We start from the raw sequence: 20,877 nt of genomic DNA on the forward strand, positions 1-20,877 counted from the left end.
TAATAATACTAATAATGTCTATTGCTATAGTTCAGAATGGCCCGCTGCCTCTGGCTGTGCTGCGCTGTGGACTATGCATAGGACATAAATGGGCCAGTGCTAGCTGCTTTCCAACCTGCCCTAGTCTAAGTCGTGTACCTCGAGTAATGTAGAAAACGCATCTATAACGGAGGCGCACGCCACGTCTGCACACGCTCCAATGCCACAGGCCGCTGCCTCCACCTGACTGCACAGATGACAGTCCGCGCACGTCATGCCGAGGCCTCCCAGCGCCGGTGCGCCTCATCACGTGACCGGGAGCGGGTCACATGACCAGCGGCTGAGCCGTAAGATCGGGTAGTGCGGAGGAGCTGCACCTGGAGTCCGGCTCCCATCGTCTCCTCACACTGACGCCGGCCGTCCGTCCATGCGGCTCCGAGCACCCGCCAGCGGGGCCTGACCGCCATTCCTCCATGCTGCCTCCGCCAGCCGGCCGCCTGTAATATGCTCACTCGGATGAAATCTGCCGTGGCCAATTTCATGGGCGGAATCATGGCTGGCAGCTCGGGCTCGGATCATGCCAATGGCTCGGACTTACCGATGAGGTTTCCTTATGTCAGACCGGAGTTTCTGGGGCTGTCGCAGGACGAGATAGAGTGTTCGGCCGACCATATCGCCAGACCAATTCTGATCCTGAAGGAGACCAAGAGGTTACCCTGGAGCACCGGCTATGCGGAGTGAGTAGGAAATGGCGGTGACGTCACCACTGCTGAGCCGCTGTATACTGCACAGAGGGGGGGCAGGTGTGCTGTATATATACACCTGTCCATATGTCACCACTGCTGAGCCCCTGTATACTGCACAGAGGGGGGGCAGGTGTGCTGTCTATATACACCTGTCCATAGGTCACCACTGCTGAGCCCCTGTATACTGCAGAGGGGGGGCAGGTGTGCTGTATATATACACCTGTCCATAGGTCACCACTGCTGAGCCCCTGTATACTGCACAGAGGGGGGGCAGGTGTGCTGTATATATACACCTGTCCATATGTCACCACTGCTGAGCCCCTGTATACTGCACTGAGGGGGCCCAGGTGTGCTGTATATATACGCCTGTCCATAGGTCACCACTGCTGAGCCCCTGTATACTGCACGGAGGGGGACCAGGTGTGCTGTGTATATACACCTGTCCATATGTCACCACTGCTGAGCCCCTGTATACTGCACAGAGGGGGGCCAGGTGTGCATATACACCTGTCCATAGGTCACCACTGCTCACCCGCTGTATACTGCACAGAGGGGGGGCAGGTGTGCTGTATATATACACCTGTCTATAGGTCACCACTGCTGAGCCCCTGTATACTGCACTGAGGGGGCCCAGGTGTGCATATACACCTGTCCATAGGTCACCACTGCTGACCCGCTGTATACTGCACAGAGGGGGGCCAGGTGTGCTGTATATATACACCTGTCCATATGTCACCACTGCTGAGCCCCTGTATACTGCACTGAGGGGGCCCAGGTGTGCTGTGTATATATACACCTGTCCATAGGTCACCACTGTTGAGCCCCTGTATACTGCACGGAGGGGGACCAGGTGTGCTGTGTATATACACCTGTCCATATGTCACCTCTGCTGAGCCGCATGTATACTGCACGAAGGGGGGCCAGGTGTGCTGTATATATACACTTGTCCATAGGTTACAACTGCTGAGCCCCTGTATACTGCACGAAGGGGGGCCAGGTGTGCTGTATATATACACTTGTCCATAGGTTACAACTGCTGAGCCCCTGTATACTGCACTAAGGGGGGCCAGGTGTGCTGTATATATACACCTGTCCATAGGTCACCACTGCTGAGCCCCTGTATACTGCACTAAGGGGGGCCAGGTGTGCTGTATATATACACCTGTCCATAGGTCACCACTGCTGAGCCCCTGTATACTGCACTGAGGGGGCCCAGGTGTGCTGTGTATATATACACCTGTCCATAGGTCACCACTGTTGAGCCCCTGTATACTGCACGAAGGGGGGCCAGGTGTGCTGTATATATACACTTGTCCATAGGTTACAACTGCTGAGCCCCTGTATACTGCACTAAGGGGGCTTGTGTGCTGTATATATACACCTGTCCATATGTCACCACTGTTGAGCCCCTGTATACTGCACGGAGGGGGACCAGGTGTGCTGTGTATATACACCTGTCCTTGTGTCACCGCTGCTGAGCCCCTGTATAACCTGTCTTGTGGAAAATGGTATCTGATCTGCAGGAGGTTATACCGCAAGAGGAGCTGATCAGATTCATATACATTTCTGTATAACTTATATTTATGCTTTGACATCCCTGGTGTTTGTATACATGAGTCCAGTGGGCGGTCCTGTAATTGATTGACAATCTTCCCTATATGACTACATGCTGGGATAGCTGTCGGTCACTGATGGGACCGCCCGCCGGACTTGTATACATACAGACAGTGGGGATTTCCATGGATAAATACAAGTTATACTGAATCTTTTCCCACAATTTTACATATCATTCCACTACTTCTCTATACCATGCTGTCCACAGAACAGACTGCATCTAGAAAGTTCCCTTTAAGAAATGACTACCAAAAAACTAAATCCCCAATGTGCAGTAGAAAGTGTCCTCTGGGTTGGGTGCAGGCGGCCATATTTCTGCACACTCCAATGCCCTGACAGTCCGCAGGTGTCCCCTCCCCCAGCCCTCTGTCTGAGCTTGTCGTGTTTTGGGTCAGGAAAGCCACGCTCCACATCTGGAGGTGTAGATTCTGCTTGATGTTTGGTTTCAAGCTGTCCTGCCCTGGTTGTCTGTGAATTTCCTTGTTTACGTCAACTGTCGTTTTTTCCCATGGAAACCAATCACAGCACAACTCTCATGTCTTATAACTACTGGGGTAAGATGAAAGCTGGACTGTGATTGGCTGCTGTGGATAATAGGCACTTTTCTTGTTGCCTGGGTTTCCACATTCAGTTTTTTTTATGCAGTTATTTAATCCACTAAAGGGTTATCTAGGGTCTTGATCAACACCCGGTACCCCCCATTGATTAGCTTGTAGTAAAAAGGTGGGCTAAAATGGCAAATAGTTCAAAACACACACACTTTTTTGATCTTCAGTATAATAGGGGACATGTGGATGGGCCTTAGGCCCTGTGCACACACTGTTTTTTGCTGCAGAAAAGAAGGTGCGTTTTTTGTTCCTAATGACTTACCCCAGGGATATGGGGTGCTCGGTCCCGGGCCGTATATTTGCAGGGAACAGTTCACTGGGTGGCTGTTGCCCGGTTCCGTGACCCTGGGGGTCACTTGGAAGGGGTTATATACAGGGGAATTATAATAAAGTTTTTGTTGTGACGCCACTTGCAGGTTGCGGCTATATGGATGGAGCCGCCGCTGCACAGTCTCACTGGTCCCCTTAGTCCCAGTGCCGGTGTGGTGACCTGGTGGCTTCTTTCCCCTGCACCTGTCTCTGGGTGGTGGGTCCCCGTGGCTTGGAGCCTCTGGGGGTCCCCTCCTCGTTCTTTCAGTCTCTGGTCCGTACGGTGGGCAGTTTGAACCCTGTAGGGTCGCTGTTCCGTTCTGGTCCCTGGTTCTCCCATCACTGCTGGTGCCCCCGGACTTTACAGTCAGTGAGGTCCCGGATGGTCCCCTCACTGTGCAGATTTTATCAGGTCTGCCTGGAGCATTTGCTTGACCTAGGGCTCTGTACCCCGTTGGTGCTATGGTTCCAGGAGTACTCCACCGGCAACCACAAGCCTGGGCCCTCAGGTCACCGCTACACTCTCCCGTCAGTACGGTTACGTCCGTCTCCTTTCACTTCCACATACTGTCTGTCTGACCCCTCCCCCCTGGTTGTCGTCTAGTGGACTGGAGCGGCTTCACCCCTAGGTGGCCATCCATTGGGTCCAACCCTAGTCTGTCACCAGTCCTCGGGAAAGGGAAAAACAGGGATTATAATGTGTTTTGGTGTTACCGGCACTAGTCGTCTGAGATCCTGGAGCTACGTAGGCCCTGCATCTCCTTCTTTTTTTTTTTTTTTTCTTTGCATCTTTTTATTAACATTTTGCAGTACCTTGTAGCTCCTGATTGCTTCAGGGGCGCTACAATAACCTTCCTCCAGTCCTTCCCTGGCAAAATCTATGAGAAATCCAAAATGCTGTGCGCACTGTTTTTGTTTTTTGTTTTGTTTTTTTTTTTTTCCACTACAGGTCTTGCTGCAGAATTTCTGCAGCAAAAAGAAGTAGCATGTCACTTCTTTTCCGCAGGCACCTGCGGTTCTGCCATTAAATAATGGTTAAAAACCGCAAGGACACAATCGCGGAAGATCCGCACCAAAACCGCATGCGGATTTTGGTGGTGTGGGGTTTTTTGTGTTTGTAGTCTCTTAAAGACCACCAGAAACCTTTTTAGGAAATGCTTTGATTTTGGAGGAGTTTTCCTGCAGCGGTGTTGATAAAAACTTTTTTTTTTCCCCATAAAACTTCTTAAGATTATGTTCCCCATTTCATTTTTAATGAGTTATTGATCTTACAAAATTTCTGCACCTGTTATTGACATTGGGTTACTTTTCATTGCAGTTTTTTCTTTTATGCATTTTTGATGCTGCGGTTTTTGTATCTCCTGGAACGTCATGCTATAAATAAAGCTGCTTAGTTTTTGATACTTCCTGGTATTTGGTTGGCGTTGCCTTTGCCAAAAGTTTAATGATATGCCTAAGTTTGAAATCCATTATTTTATTTATTTTTTTCCACCTTAGAAACTCACTCGAAATGCATGTGCGTTTTTTACCTGTGGAATTTCCGCATCTAATGCAAGTCTATGCAGAAAGTCTGCACATAAGGCCGTGGCCACACGGGTATTACTGCGATCCTCGTATGACACTTGGCCCACGCTGGCAGCACAGCAGGAGCCAAGTGTTATGCGAGTGTCCATACGCCTGAGGTCCGATCATGCGAGCAGACCACAGCTGAGGAGGGGCGGGCCGGCTCTGAGGAGGGGAGGGAGGAATTTATCTCACGCTCTCCTCCATAGCCGGCTATTGCCATTCTCGCCCTGCACTCGCGGTACACCGGTGTAATGCGAGTGCAGTGCGATGTTTCTCACCCCATAGACTCGAATGGGTGCGAGAGAAACAAAGATCACATTGCACCTGCAACATGCTGCGATTGTTTTCTCGGTCCGATTGGGGCTGAGAAAATAATCGCTCATGGGTGCTGACACATAGGCTAATATTGGCTCGAGTGGAATGCAATAAAACATTGCATTCCACTCGCTCCGATTTTCATGCCATGTGGATTAGGCCTCAAACTCAGCCTACCCACAGGAGGAATTGATATGCTGCAGATATGAATCACGCACCGCAGGTCAGTCTACACTGAGTAATAAAGAAGCGCAGGCGGCAGGAGATTTCTATACATCCCATCCACTTTACCGGAACAGCGTCAAAAACTCATTGTGGAGCGTAGCCTTAAGAAAGGGTCTCCAAGGTACAGCAGTTCACCTATATAGACATAGTGGGAAGAATGTGCACGGGAAGCAGCACAAATGGGCAAGTGTAAGGTCTGAACAGATTCGCTCTAGGTTGTGACAGAAGACTGGGTGGGATGAGCAGGGTTTGTGGGGTGCCCCCAGTGTGCAGAGGGAATTGTCTGAAATTAGGACCTCATCTTCAGCAGTGAGGTAGGGATAAGATATAATATTTTGTGTGTTTGACATATGAATAAACAGGGATGCTGGGTTTTGTGATCAGCTCGTTCAGATGTCTGTGACCATGAACCTCAATGCACAGCCTGTCACGGGTCTCCTGACCCCAACTTAGAATCCCAATAGGCAAATATGAGGCTTCTGACACCTGCCCTAGTCCTGCATTGAGGTCCCTACAGACCAATTTTCACGGGTGTCTAAATGAGCCCTAAGCTTCAGATTCTGACCTGTAGTACAGAAACCCTCAAACTTTGGGTGCCATGTTATAGACTGAGATGTGGGGGTTTTTTTTAATAGTTTTTATAAAAAAAAATTGCAGTTTCACCATGATTGAGGGAAAACCAAACAGGCCATAGCCACAAAATGTTAGTGTAGCTTTATTTTTAAGACTAGTATAGGTGAGACCACATGTGGAAAAACTGTTATTACCGCTGCATATGTTCTTCCATCTTTTCCTCAGTTATCTGCACCATAGAAATCAGTTCTGTGGGGCTGACTTTTTGGGTGGATGGGAAGGTGGGTGTCTATTGTTCATTAACTTTATTTTTTACACAGTGGGCTAGACATTTCTGCTCAAACTCTAATATTTTGCTTTTTTTTTCACACAAAATGTGCAACTGAAAAAGCACATCTGATACTCATTGTGTGAATTTATCCTTAAGGTGTAAAACATGCATTTTTATTTTTTAAAGCCTTTAACCAAGAGGTGTTAAAGTGAACCTGTCACCAGGTTTTCCCATGTATAAGTACCAGATAGGAGTTATATGTCCCGGAGTGTGGCTAGCCTCGGTGATGTAATTCCTCAAAATAATTTCAGCAAGAATTTGGTTACTGAAGTTTTTAATGCGACTGGATTTTTAGGTCTGGATTTTAGGAGTGACTAGAAGTGCTTGGGTGGGACTGGTCACTGCCATAGCTCCAGTCAGGTGCATTGGCTCAATTGTGTCTGAGGTAGTGGAGCTGGAGTGAGAGCTCTAAGGGTATGTGCACACTAGGCGTTTTTTTTTTTTTTTTTTTTTTTGCACGCTGCGTTTTTATGTGCGTTTTTTGTCTCAAAAAACGCACCCGCGGCTAAAAAACGCGACAAAAATGCATGCGTTTTTACCGCGATTTGCTGCGTTTTTGCTCACTGCGTTTTTAATCAGTGCACAATGCCATTAAAGATTGTTGATGAAAAAAAAAAAAAAGTCTGATGTCATTTCCTTCTTCAAAATGTTCATTGTATGCAGGAGAGCAGACAGCTGCAGAACTAGTGTATGCAGGAGAGCAGACAGCAGCTGCAGAACTACAAGGCTCAGCATCCTCCATCCAGGACTGTATGCAGGAGTTTTTTGCCCAAAAAGAAAAAAAAATGACATGGGCTTTGCTATATTTTTTGTATGCTATCCAGGTACACCAGGCAGGTACAGGCTGCCCCCAATCCCCACCTGCCTATTTGTACCCGGCTGGGAATCAAAAATATCGGGAAGCCCTTTTTTTTTTTTTTTTTATTTCATGAATTTCAAGAAATAATTAAAAAAAAAAAAAATGACATAGGCTTCGCCCAATTTTTGAGTCCAGCCAGGTACAACTAGGCAGCTGGGGATTGGAATCCGCAGTTCAGAGTGCCCATGCTTTCTGGGCACCCCCACTGCGAATTGCAGTCCGCAGCCACCCCAGAAAATGGCGCTTTCATAGAAGCGCCATCTTCTGGCGCTGTATCCACCTCTTCCAGGTGCCCTGATGCCGGGTGGCTCACTGGGTAATAATGGAATTAGGGCTAGCTGTATATTATCAGCTGGCTCTAAGCCCGAAATTCATGGTGTCACGTCAATATTGGACATGGACACCATGAATTTCTAGTAATGATAAAAAAAAACACAACACAGAAAAATATTTTTATTAGAAATAAAACACAACACAATTAGTGACTCCATCTTTATTGAAATAAAGAACCCCCCTCCGCAGTAATCCTGGGTCAAGGGTCCCGCGCCGTCCAATCCGGATCCATCTGATCGGTTTGCTGGAAGGCAAAGCGATCAGATGATGTCAGGTTCCGGGATGTGAATCACATCACACATCAGCTGATTGTCTAAAAGCCGATTATACAATCAGATGATGCATCGGTGCAAAAAAAAAAAAAAATACTCACGTCTGTGCTGATTACCGGCAGCTCCTGCAGCGATCGGATGAGAGTCTGATCCTGTCCCATCGCTGCAGGAGCTGCCGGTAATCAGCTGATGAAGTCTCCTGACGGCAGGATCAGCTGATAGCCGGCCGGGTGCAAAAAAGCCGGCGACACCGCGAGAATTACGATCAGCTGATGCGTCAGGTGACTGCATCAGGTGATCCACCGCCAGGTCCTGCAAGCTTCATACGTGCCCCGGGGAGACTGCACACAGCCAAAGCGGCGGTACCGGGAGGAGATGGGAGCGGGCATGGCACCGGGACCCTGCAGACAGGTGAGTATATATGACATTTTTTTTTTTTCTACTGTTCACTTTGGTTTTCGCCACTGCCTCCACCTCCCGCCCAGACATGGGCCGCACGGAGCTGACATGGCGCCGGGCGGGTTGTGGACGCAGTGGTGACGGTACCGGGAGGATTCATGCTTCTGTGTTTACCAACAGAAGGAATCCTCTTCCTGTACATGTCACTTTACTGCCCACCCCTTGTGTTTATAGCTGCGTTTTTAGTTATAGAAACGCAGCTATATGCGTTTTTCATTGTGTTGTTGAACATCTCATTGAACTCAATGGGTGAAAAACGCAGAAATAATTGACATGCTGCATTTTTGTGGTCACCACAAAAACGCAGCTACAAAAAAACGCTGTGTGCGGACAGCACTTCTGAAAACCCATAGACATTGCTGGGGAAGCAATGTCACTGCGTTTTCAGCACAAAAACGCGGTAAAAAACGCCACTAAAAACGCCTAGTGCGCACAAGGCCTAATGGTGACGACTCTGACTAAAGCCACAGCACTGACTAACTTAGGCCGGTGTCACACTTGCGAGTGCCTCGCGTTAGTTTCGCGTTGCATCACCCGTCACGGACTCACACTCTGCTCACAGGAGCGGGTCAGCTGCATAGAGATACATGCAAACGAACCGCTCCTGTGAGGAGAATGTGAGTCTGTGACGGTTGATGCACCGCGAAACTCGTGCGAGATACACGCGAGGCAATCGCAAGTGTGACACCGGCCTGGCTCTGAAAATAAGACTGTGTACAATGTACTGTGCCTACACTGTTTTTCTATTGGCTGAAGAAAAAAAAGCCCCTTTTTTTTTTTATTTTTGGTGTTCATGAGATATAATAAACCAAGGACTGTTTTTCACCACAATCTAGTGCCTATGTATATCTGAAGCACTGCCAGAAAGCGAGTCATCTTCACAGCCCTCTTTTACAGCATTCTAGTATGCTGTATGTACAGTATGTCCCGCTATGAAAGGCACAAAAAAGACCTTTTCTTATACCCACAGACGGCGGTCCTGTCCGATGGGTGTCTTTGGTCTTGGTCGCCTCCTCTCTTCTTACAATCGTAACCCTGCTTCATGTAGGGAGCTTGTCCTATGCCCAAAAGATAATGGGGTGTGCTGCCTCTAACAGCCTCTGTTGGAACGGAGTTCCGCCCATGACTGATAACCTGTTACAGCTTTGCGTTTAATAGCATTTATTATTAGCGGTCTGCATGGGGGCGCAGCATCCTATGAGGCCATCGGCGCTCCTGTGACGTGATCTTGGGATACCCATGGTTTACTATGACAGCTGGAGGTCTGTTGAAGACTGCTGTGCCTAACATTACAGATATTCTATGAAACCCTGCCTGTAATTGTGATATTAACTAAATACTGCAATGCTAACTATTGCAGGTTCAAGTTCTCTAATGGGACTATTAAAGGAAGAATGAGGGGGAAAAAGAAACATTCAAATCATCTTCCTTTTCCACCATTAAAAATAAAGATGATAAAAAATACATTGTCACATATTGGGGGGTGCGGGGGGGTTGCGCAGTTTCTCAGAACTACCACTCTCTTGGCCGCCAATATTTGTATTCCAAGGTTAAGATTGTTTAAAGCTGGCTTTACACGCTGCGATATCGGTCCCGATATCTCTAGTGTGGGTGCCCGCCCCCATCTGTTGCGCGACACGGGCAAATCGCTGCCCGTGGCGGACATCGCCCAGACCCGTCACACATACTTACCTGCCCGGCGACGTCGCTGTGACCGGCGAACCTCCTCCTTTCTAAGGGGGCGGTCCGTGCGGTGTCACAGCGATGTCACTGAGCGGCCGCCCAATAGAAGCGGAGGGGCGGAGATGAGCGGGACGTAACATCCCGCCCACCTCCTTCCTTCCGCATTGTGGCCAGGAGGAAGGTAAGGAGAGGTTCCTCGTTCCTGCGGTGTCACACGGAGCGATGTGTGCTGCCACCGGAACAACCTCCTTACTGCTGCAGTAACGATTTTTGAGAATGGACCCCCATGTCACCGATGAGCGATTTTGCACATTTTTGCAACGATGCAAAATCACTCATCGGTGTCACACGCAACAGCATCGCTAATGTGGCCGGATGTGCGTCACCAAATCCGTGACCCCAACGAGTTCGCATTAGTGATGTCGTAGCGTGTACAGCCCCCTTAAGGACCTTTGGTAACTTTAGTCATGTGACATGATGTAATCAAAGGTCTCTTAATTGCAGGAGTCTAAAAGAACTGAACAGGAGACAGTCGGATATACAGGACTGGCATTAGTGGGAATGCAATGCAAGCTGGGCAATTTCACAGGGCACCCATTCTCCTACGGGCTCCAGCATTTGTATCCTGATAAGACAGCTTCAGGACCTATGTAACATCCCGTCATGTGATTAGGTTTTCCCTAAAAGGTGTTACTTGCAGGAGTGTAAGAATGAAGACAGTTGTGTGTGTGTGTATTATCCAGAAATATTTGGACAGTGACACAATTTTCGCGAGTTGGGCTCTGCATGCCACCACATTGGATTTGAAATGAAATCTCTACAACAGAATTCAAGTGCAGATTGTAACGTTTAATTTGAAGGTTTGAACAAAAATATCTGATAGAAGTTGTAGGAATTGTACACATTTCTTTACAAACACTCCATATTTTAGGAGGTCAAAAGTAATTGGACAAATAAACCAAACCCAAACAAAATATTTTTATTTTCAATATTTTGTTGCGAATCCTTTGGAGGCAATCACTGCCTTAAGTCGGGAACCCATGGACATCACCAAACGCTGGGTTTCCTCCTTCTTAATGCTTTGCCAGGCCTTTAAAGCCGCAGCCTTCAGGTCTTGCTTGTTTGTGGGTCTTTCCGTCTTAAGTCTGGATTTGAGCAAGTGAAATGCATGCTCAATTGGGTTAAGATCTGGTGATTGACTTGGCCATTGCAGAATGTTCCACTTTTTTGCACTCATGAACTCCTGGGTAGCTTTGGCTGTATGCTTGGGGTCATTGTCCATCTGTACTATGAAGCGCCGTCCGATCAACTTTGCGGAATTTGGCTGAATCTGGGCTGAAAGTATATCCCGGTACACTTCAGAATTCATCCGGCTACTCTTGTCTGCTGTTATGTCATCAATAAACACAAGTGACCCAGTGCCATTGAAAGCCATGCATGCCCATGCCATCACGTTGCCTCCACCATGTTTTACAGAGGATGTGGTGTGCCTTGGATCATGTGCCGTTCCCTTTCTTCTCCAAACTTTTTTCTTCCCATCATTCTGGTACAGGTTGATCTTTGCCTCATCTGTCCATAGAATACTTTTCCAGAACTGAGCTGGCTTCATGAGGTGTTTTTCAGCAAATTTAACTCTGGCCTGTCTATTTTTGGAATTGATGAATGGTTTGCATCTAGATGTGAACCCTTTGTATTTACTTTCATGGAGTCTTCTCTTTACTGTTGACTTAGAGACAGATACACCTACTTCACTGAGAGTGTTCTGGACTTCAGTTGATGTTGTGAACGGGTTCTTCTTCACCAAAGAAAGTATGCGGCGATCATCCACCACTGTTGTCATCCGTGGATGCCCAGGCCTTTTTGAGTTCCCAAGCTCACCAGTCAATTCCTTTTTTCTCAGAATGTACCCGACTGTTGATTTTGCTACTCCAAGCATGTCTGCTATCTCTCTGATGGATTTTTTTTCTTTTCTTTCAGCCTCAGGATGTTCTGCTTCACCTCAATTGAGAGTTCCTTAGACCGCATGTTGTCTGGTCACAGCAACAGCTTCCAAATGCAAAACCACACACCTGTAATCAACCCCAGACCTTTTAACTACTTCATTGATTACATGTTAACGAGGGAGACGCCTTCAGAGTTAATTGCAGCCCTTAGAGTCCCTTGTCCAATTACTTTTGGTCCCTTTAAAAAGAGGAGGCTATCCATTACAGAGCTATGATTCCTAAACCCTTTCTCCGATTTGGATGTGAAAACTCTCATATTGCAGCTGGGAGTGTGCACTTTCAGCCCATATTATATATATAATTGTATTTCTGAACATGTTTTTGTAAACAGCTAAAATAACAAAACTTGTGTCACTGTCCAAATATTTCTGGACCTAACTGTATATACATGCATACATTGTGTGTGTGTATTATATATACATGCATACATTGTGTGTGTGTGTGTGTGTGTGTATTATATATACATGCATACATTGTGTGTGTGTGTGTGTGTGTATTATATATACATGCATACATTGTGTGTGTATTATATATACATGCATACATTGTGTGTGTGTGTGTGTGTGTATTATATATACATGCATACATTGTGTGTGTGTGTGTGTGTGTGTGTGTGTATTATATATACATGCATACATTGTGTGTGTGTGTGTGTGTGTGCGCGCACAAAAAAAAAATAACCTCTTGGTACCATGTTAGCCAATTTAAAAATGATTGAGTGCTCTCCAACTGATAGCATTCAGTCATTGGATAGACAGATACACGTGTTACACACACGTTTTGGAGTTATGTTACTGTTCCTGAATGTAATATGACTGTATTTGAATAAGTGTGTTTTTTTTTTTTTTTTTGTTTTTTTTTTTGTTTTTGCTTTTTTCTTCAAGAACTAATGTGGATTATTAATGGGGGGGGGGCTGAATAAGACATCCCCTGAAAATAAGTCCTTTCCCATCTTTCGGCGTTATGGTGACATTTCCAAAAGAACTTGAGTATTGAGAATCCGTAGTTGAACAGTGCAGTAAGGTGGCGCCTTTCTTAGATTTTCAGGAGTCTGTGCATAAACTGGATTTCTTGGTGTTGGTAGCTATTATGCCTTCCTTATACAGTGTGTCCACCCCTATCCTGTCCACCGCCATCAACATGAGAACGGCGGCAGCTATAGGCATAGAAGTGGTGTCTAGGTATAGTAAAGTAGCCATGTGCTACGCAGTGAAACTACCTATAGCGCCACCTGGGGGAAAACAATGGAGTTAGCATTTTATTCTCAAACGGAACGAAATAGAGAGAATTACAAAGTTGTAGGGCATCATCAATTCAATACGAATCGACACCTTGCATACAGAAATGCTATGATTAGAACGTGTAAAACTCACAAGGCTGCGGACGTGAAGCAATACCTCATGGAGACCTTCCTACAAGTCATTGGGTATGGTGGCTGCATGGAGTGGCCTCCACGCTCACCTGACCTGACCCCATTGGACTTCTTTCTGTGAGCTCATATCAAACAGCAGGTGTATGCGACCCCTCCACCAACATTGCAGGACCTACGACGACGTATCACAGATGCTTGTGAAAACGTGTCACCTACCATATGGCACAACATGCAGCAAGATACAGTATGCTGTGCAGAGTCCAGATGTGCATTGCAGCTGATGGTGGCCACTTTGAGCATCAAAGATAAATGAGCGCCATATGCGTGACCAGCATTCAATGTTTTGGGGGGTCATGGGATTCATATCATAGCATTTCTGTATGCAAGGTGTCGATTCATATTGAATTGATGATACCCTACAACTTTGTAATTCACTTTTTTTTTCTGTATCTCGTTCAGTTTTCAAGATAAAAATGCTAACTTCGTTGTTTTCCACCAGGTGGCGCTATAGGTGGTTTCATTGCGTAGCGCATGGCTACTTTACTATACCTAGACACCACTTCTATGCCTATAGCTGCCGCCATTCTCATGTTAATGGTGGTGGACAGGATATGGGTGGACACACTGTATAGTGCATTCATATTTGATTTATGGACACTTCCCTCACTGTCCCCATTGGGGCTCACAAATTCCCCATCAATATGTTTGTTGAGTTAGCGAGGAATCCGGAGGAAACCCACACAAACATTGGAAGAACATACAAGCTTTTAGATGCTATCCTTAGTGGGATTTGAACCCAGGACCGCAGCACTGTAAGACCACAATGCTAACCACTGAAACACCATGCCGGCCAAACATGTGACATTTTTCAGCATTCCGGTTGGATTGTACTAGACTTTTATATTAGAAGTGAACGACAAGTTTTACATGTAGATAAACTGTAAAAAAAAAAAAAAAAAAAAAAATGTAGACTACAGGAGATGAATATTATTGGCCCAGCTGGATGCTATAGTGATTGTTGGTGCCATTAATAGTAATGCAATATTTCATTACGGAAGACATGGGAATTGAGATGGGTTGTGTTGTACAATAGCTCCCTGTGTTTGCTTCATCATGCCTACTATAATTGCTTTAATTATAATGGCCTATAAAAATAAACTAACAGTCGGAAGTTACGGTCGCACATAATTACTTTACAGTGTCTTAACCTTAGCATTGCTCCTCTCATTACCTGTTACATATCCAAGAAATGTTATCACATGCACTGACCATTTCTCTTTGGATTCATATTGCTTTTTGTTATCATAAGTCATTAGTAGTCGGTATCTTGTATCCATTATTGTGAGGAATGCTCTCTACTGCACATGTTCCAGTCCTTGAAAGGAAAACCTTCAGCAACATTGAAGTGTTCTAATCATCATTCTTCAGGAGCATACAGCTCCACTCCCTCCTGGTTCTGTGCGCCTAAAGATTGACAGTTCGGACCAGCAGTATGGCTGTTCCCCTGCTTCGAACTGAGAAATCTCCCCTGCTTCTACTTGCTCAGAAATTTTGAGAATGTGGCATTTACACTTGCCGTGCATTTCTGGTGGCCGATAACAGCTGGCAACGTGTTTGTTTGTTTTGTTAGTTTTGTTTTTTTTTTGCCAAATTCAATAGAGGAGAATACCTTTTAATGTCACAGTTCTTAAAAACAAATAAATGCTGAATCGAGTCCCTAGCCTTAGGCTATGTGCCCACGGGAGCTTGTATTTGCGGATTTGTCCGCGGAAAACCTGCGGATTTATCTGGATTTTCCAGATAAATCCGCAGGTTTTAGCATGTACAGTCACTCCCCATGTTATCCTATGGGACATGGGGAGTGCTGTGTCCACGCTGCGGAAAGTGCGGCCGCCAAACATGCTGCAGATGTCGGCATCCGCAGGTATAATTGCATGTCAATTATTCCTGCGGATTTACCTGCGGATGTCCTGGCCCTCCGCTATGGAGATAGAGGCCGGGACGTCCGCAGGTAATTCGCATGAAAGTCCGCAGGTTTCCCACAGCTATTCCACTGTAAAGTCACAGCTAAAAATAGCTGCAGACGCCGGCGGGCAGCTGCGGGAAACATGCGCTCGTACCTATGGATACATCCGCAGGTACGAGCTCCCGTGGGCACATAGCCTTAATCTTCTGTGCAACCACTGAGTCCCCTATGCCTCAAAACTACTGGAACAGCATGTCCATCTTGAACTGTCCTCATATCTCTCCCTCTTTGACCAGCTACAATCTGGCTTCCGACCCCATCACTCTACTGAAACTGCCCTGACTAAAGTCACCAATCACCAACTGCCAAAGCCAATCGACACTACTCTGTCCTCCTCCTCCTGGACCTGTCCTCCGCCTTCGACACAGTAGGTCACTTCTTCCTATTACAGTGTCTCTCCTCTCTGGGCATCACAGACTTGGCCCTATCTTGGATCTCTTCATACCTACAGTAACTGAGCGAACTTTCAGCGTCCCCCACTCTCACACCATGTCCTCATCCCACCCTCTATCCGTTGGTGTTCCCCAAGGTTCAGTTCTTGGACCCCTGCTGTTCTCCATCTACACCTTCGGCCTGGGACAGCTCATAGTCCCACGGCTTTTAGTATCATCTCTATGCCGATGACACGCAGATCTACCTTTCTGGTCCTGATATTACCTCCTTACTAACCAAAATCCCACAATGTCTGTCTATTTCATCCTTCTCTGCGCGATTCCTAAAGCTTAACATGGACTAAACAGAATTCATTGTCTTTCCTACTCCTCCACCAAGCCTATCCATCAAAGTTGATGGCTGCTCACTCTCCCCAGTCTCACAAGCTCGTTGCCTTGGAGTAACCCTCGACTCTCCTCTATCCTTCAAGCCGCACATCCAAGCCCTCTTCACCTCATGCCGACTACAACTCAAAAATATCTCCCGGATCCGTGCTTTCCTTAACCAAGAATCAGCAAAAACATTAGTACATGCCCTCATCATCTCCCGCCTCGACTACTGCAACCTCCTGCTCTGTGGCCTCCCTTCCAACACTCTTGCACCTCTCCAATCTATCCTAAACTCTGCGGCCCGCTTAATCCACCTCTCCCCTCGCTATTCCCCATCTTCACTACTCTGCCAATCCCTTCACTGGCTTCCCATTGCCCAAAGACTCAAATTCAAAACATTAACCATGACCTACAAACCCATCCACAACCTGTCTCCTCCCTACATCTGTGACCTAGTCTCCCGGTACCTACCTGCACGCAACCTCAGATCCTCACAATATCGTCTTCTCTACTCCTGTCTTATCTCCTCTTCCCACAATCGTGTACAAGATTTCTCCCATGCCTCCCCCATACTCTGGAACACTCTACCCCAGCATATCAGACTCCCTCTCCTACCGTGGAAAGCTTCAAGAGGAACCTGAAGACCCACCTCTTCCGACAAGCCTACAACCTACAATAACCCTCAGCCCAGTACACCACTGCGCAACCAGCTCTGTCCTCACCTATTGTACCATCACCCATTCCCTGTAGACTGTGAGCCCTCGCGGGCAGGGTCCTCTCTCCTCCTATACCAGTCTGTTTTGTACTGTTAATGATTGTTGTACTAGTTTTTATGTATACCTTTTTCACTTGTAAAGCGCCATGGAATTAATGGCGCTATAATAATAATCTAAAGGAATGAACACAACGAAGAGGACACAAGCACCGTTATGACATTAGATTAATGATGGCTAAACGAAATGCATAAATTATGATGAATTTGGCAGCCGTGCCCAGTCACAATCCTTGCTAAGCGTCACCCATTTTATAAAATATTTGTGGAGTTTCATATAAAAAAAAGTGCCAACATTTGAAACAAATATATGTTAGAATTCTGGTGTGAACCGTTCCATAAATTGAAAAACGGGGTAGACAAAGGGAGAAGGATCTGCTCAGAGACTCCACTTCATTGATGTCTCTTCCTGTACTAGAGAAAAAGACTAAACTGCCATGTAATAACTATATCTGTATATATTATGTCCCCTTATGGCATAAACTTCATTTGACACATGATATTCACTTGATCCTGAAATTGGACCCTACATATTCATGATAAATTTTAGAATTGCTAACTTTGTGTTCAGATACTTTGGGGAGTTGTACATCTTCTTTTTTTTTTTTTTTTTTTTTTTTGGAGGCTTCTAATGAATACCCTCGCTAATGCACAGTTCTTGTTAATACACCTCCAAAATTATCCATCAAAACATTGGCAAATAGTGATCCAACACAGTTTTCGAAGGTACTGAGAAATCAGATATTTAAGGTGAAGGTGCCCAGCCACTGTACTGAATGTATGGCACCTGGGAGAAAATGCACTTCATTTCTTCCTGGAGCTGCTGGCTTTCAGTTATGCAGGCCTGCCCAGAGCACTGAGAGCGGAGGCTGTAAACCTACTCCGGCATTGACTCTACAGTGCATTAGTGCATGGCCGTCCGTCAGTCAGTGTGGGCTGCGGTTACAGCTGCAGCTCTCAGTGCTGAGCATTGTATGTATTTGTGCTGGGTACACCTGCACAGCTGGGAAACAGTTACATTTTTTTCAGTACAATGGATGGGCACTATCATATTGCTTTGACTGCAGATTAACCCTACACCTTCCAGTTTACTAGCGTTATCGGACATGAAAGGTTTTCTTTGAGCCCCTCATACACTTTAAATAGTTGTCAGTCTCAGGTTGGCTCAGCCGATTGTTCAGTTGGCAACTATGGTGCCCGACTCGCCATGCATAGGTGTGCTCTCCTTGGGGACCATTCTTTTCTCTGAGAGACGTTACCAGACAAGAGCCTTACCTCCCGTGACATCTGTCAGGAGCTCCATACATATTAGATTATCGGGAAAACCGGCAACAATGGTAGGCTTGGCTAATGATTGTCCATTATGTATAGGGCCTTTTAGGATTTACTTGTTTTTTTTTCCACATTATACAAATGAGATTTCATACAACGGAACTGTAATTACCAGTACTTCTGTAATGCGCACAGATTTTCCGTCCACATGGTATAGGCCCATGGGATCGTAACCTTTCTGATGTCTATCGTATGAGCAATAATGTGATCATTCTGTCATGTTATCAGCAGTAACCCAAGATGAGGATTTTATGCTGGCTTTACCGCTCCGAACACCCAAGAAACCTTTTGGCTCATTCCTCCGGTGATCGCCGGCATGTGTACACCAGGGGATAATCACGGACAGGTGTTCCCACACTCAATCTCCTAAAGTCCACTAATGGAAATGCACCATGAAGGCGTTTCTCCTATAAAGAAGAGGAGCTTGAGTTTGCTTCCCCCTTTAGTGACTGATTACAGATTGCGTGCTTCGTTACCACCTCAGGCTGGTATTAAAGGCTGTGTTTTCAGAATAAGTTACCATTTCTTTGATATTCCTTGTGACAGATCTTTGCTGCTTTTATATACACAGTTTGAAAGCGTTTCTGCTTTAAATGGAACATGCTTTACAGTACCTGAGGGCTTCACATTGCATATCAAGCCAAAAATAGGGCACTGCAACTTAAAAGCATATTTGCTATTTTGAGAGTCGCTGTGCAGAAATTGCTTCTGTAACAAAAATGTCTCCTGTCCTGTCCATGTGCCAGGACTCGGCAAACAATGAGTTAAGCTCTGTAAACAGCTCAGAAGTTGCCTGCACAATAGTTGTGGGTGCGGGGATTTTTCTACCTTTTTTGAGTAGTTACACGTCCTCTACACTCGGGAAAACATACCGAAGATTCAGGAAACCCCTGTGATTTTGTTTGGGGGGGGTGGGGTTTGTTTCCCCCCCGCCCCTCCCTTCCAAAACCTCTTCTTTTTGGTTTCCTGAGAGGTTTTCCCAACTAGTTTGGCTCACTTTTTTTTTCTTTTTATTTTCCATACTTCCAGCATTGGACATGGTCTTTTGCATTGAAAGGCATTCGATCAGTGAATTGCACACAGGCAGGAGGCATGTTAGGTCCTGTTCAAGGCAGGACCTTGCAGGCTTTCATATCTGGGTGACCCCCACAGCCATTATTTGGCCCAGGGTCACCATAGAGATGATCGACATGATGGGATTACAATTGCGTTGTTTCGATGGAAGGAATCCCTGTACAAGCAGATCAATGTCACGATTGACAGAGGCATCAGAGGGGTTAAGGCCTGGCAATCGGTGCTAGGGCATATACGTGTATATTATATATGTGTGCGTGTGTATATATTATATTGGCTGCAGTACTCGAGCGTTGACCGGGATGGTAACTGTCTCTCTTCCAGTCTTTCCTTGTCTGTCTGTCTCTTTCCTTGTCTGTCTGTCTGTCTCTTTCCTTGTCTGTCTGTCTGTCTCTTTCCTTGTCTGTCTGTCTGTCTCTTTCCTTGTCTGTCTGTCTGTCTGTCTCTTTCCTTGTCTGTCTGTCTGTCTGTCTCTTTCCTTGTCTGTCTGTCTGTCTCTTTCCTTGTCTGTCTGTCTGTCTCTTTCCTTGTCTGTCTGTCTCTTTCCTTGTCTGTCTGTCTGTCTGTCTGTCTCTTTCCTTGTCTGTCTGTCTGTCTGTCTGTCTGTCTCTTTCCTTGTCTGTCTGTCTGTCTGTCTCTTTCCTTGTCTGTCTGTCTGTCTGTCTCTATCAGTCTCACCACCCGACATCATATTACCTCACACATAAGCTTCTTATACTAAGTTTATTTTGTTCCTATAGCAACCACTGACTGTTGCTAATAATAACTTGCAGCTCCATTCAGTTTAATGGAGGCAGGATTTTGGAGAGTAACTTAAAGCGCAGGGTTAAATTTTCCCGTCAAAATAGTCTGACGTTCCCTGAGTCACATGAGGCATCTGTGCAAAATTTCGTGATTGTAAATGCGACGGTGCGGATTCTTTTAGCATACATACATACATACATACATACATACATACATACATACATACATACATACATACATACATACATACTCAGGTTTATATATTAGATATTTCATTATGTTCTCTCCTATTGACTTGTGCTATAATGTACAGCAATTTTTCGGGGCAGAAAACACCAGAGCAGTGAACCTGTCGCTTCTTTTAATGTTTGGTCTCTTAAAAAAAAAAAAAAAAAAATTTGTAAAGCAGTTTTTTAATAGATATTTCGGGCAGTTTTCTCTGTGGAATGTGCATGAAAAACACCTGGAAGGGAATCTCTACAAGCTTTCCTTTCTAACTCCAAACTATATATGTACAGTATGTAGCTCTTTCAAAGACAAGTCCAACAATATCTTTATGGCCAGTCTGTTCCTCCATTACTGAGAAATCCGTGTTTGTGCTGATATGCAAATGAGGCTGTAGGACTGTGGTAGGATCGAAGCTTCTGTCACTCCGGCTCTATTTCCTGCCCAGTGCCGCCTTCTCCTGCTTAGCTGACAGCCTCTATGTTGCGTGACTTCAGACAAAAGAGTTATCAGTGAAGCAGAAGGAGACTGTTGCTGGGCAAGGAATAGAGCTGGAGTGACAGAGGCTTCAGATCTACAAATAGCTCTTCAGCCTCAATTGCATATCATTTCAATCACTGATATTTTTTTTTTTTTTCTTCAATAATGGAGGATTGGATGGCAATGTAAAAGTATTGCTGGACTAGTTAAATCTGT

At 45.8% G+C, this 20,877-nt stretch overlaps 1 protein-coding gene across 1 annotated transcript in view; it reads left to right on the plus strand.

Annotated features, from left to right (window-relative positions):
* Positions 1-325: 325 nt before the first annotated feature.
* Positions 326-20,877, plus strand: part of LOC142303422 (protein phosphatase 1H) — a 295,560-nt gene continuing 275,008 nt past the window's right edge. The window contains exon 1 of the mRNA XM_075344753.1: positions 326-716. Within this exon, the coding sequence (XP_075200868.1) occupies positions 484-716 (233 nt within the window). The 5' untranslated portion in view covers positions 326-483. The remainder of the gene's footprint in view (positions 717-20,877) is intronic.

Source organism: Anomaloglossus baeobatrachus, chromosome 4 (assembly GCF_048569485.1).
Source record: "Anomaloglossus baeobatrachus isolate aAnoBae1 chromosome 4, aAnoBae1.hap1, whole genome shotgun sequence".
Taxonomy (NCBI): domain Eukaryota; kingdom Metazoa; phylum Chordata; class Amphibia; order Anura; family Aromobatidae; genus Anomaloglossus; species Anomaloglossus baeobatrachus.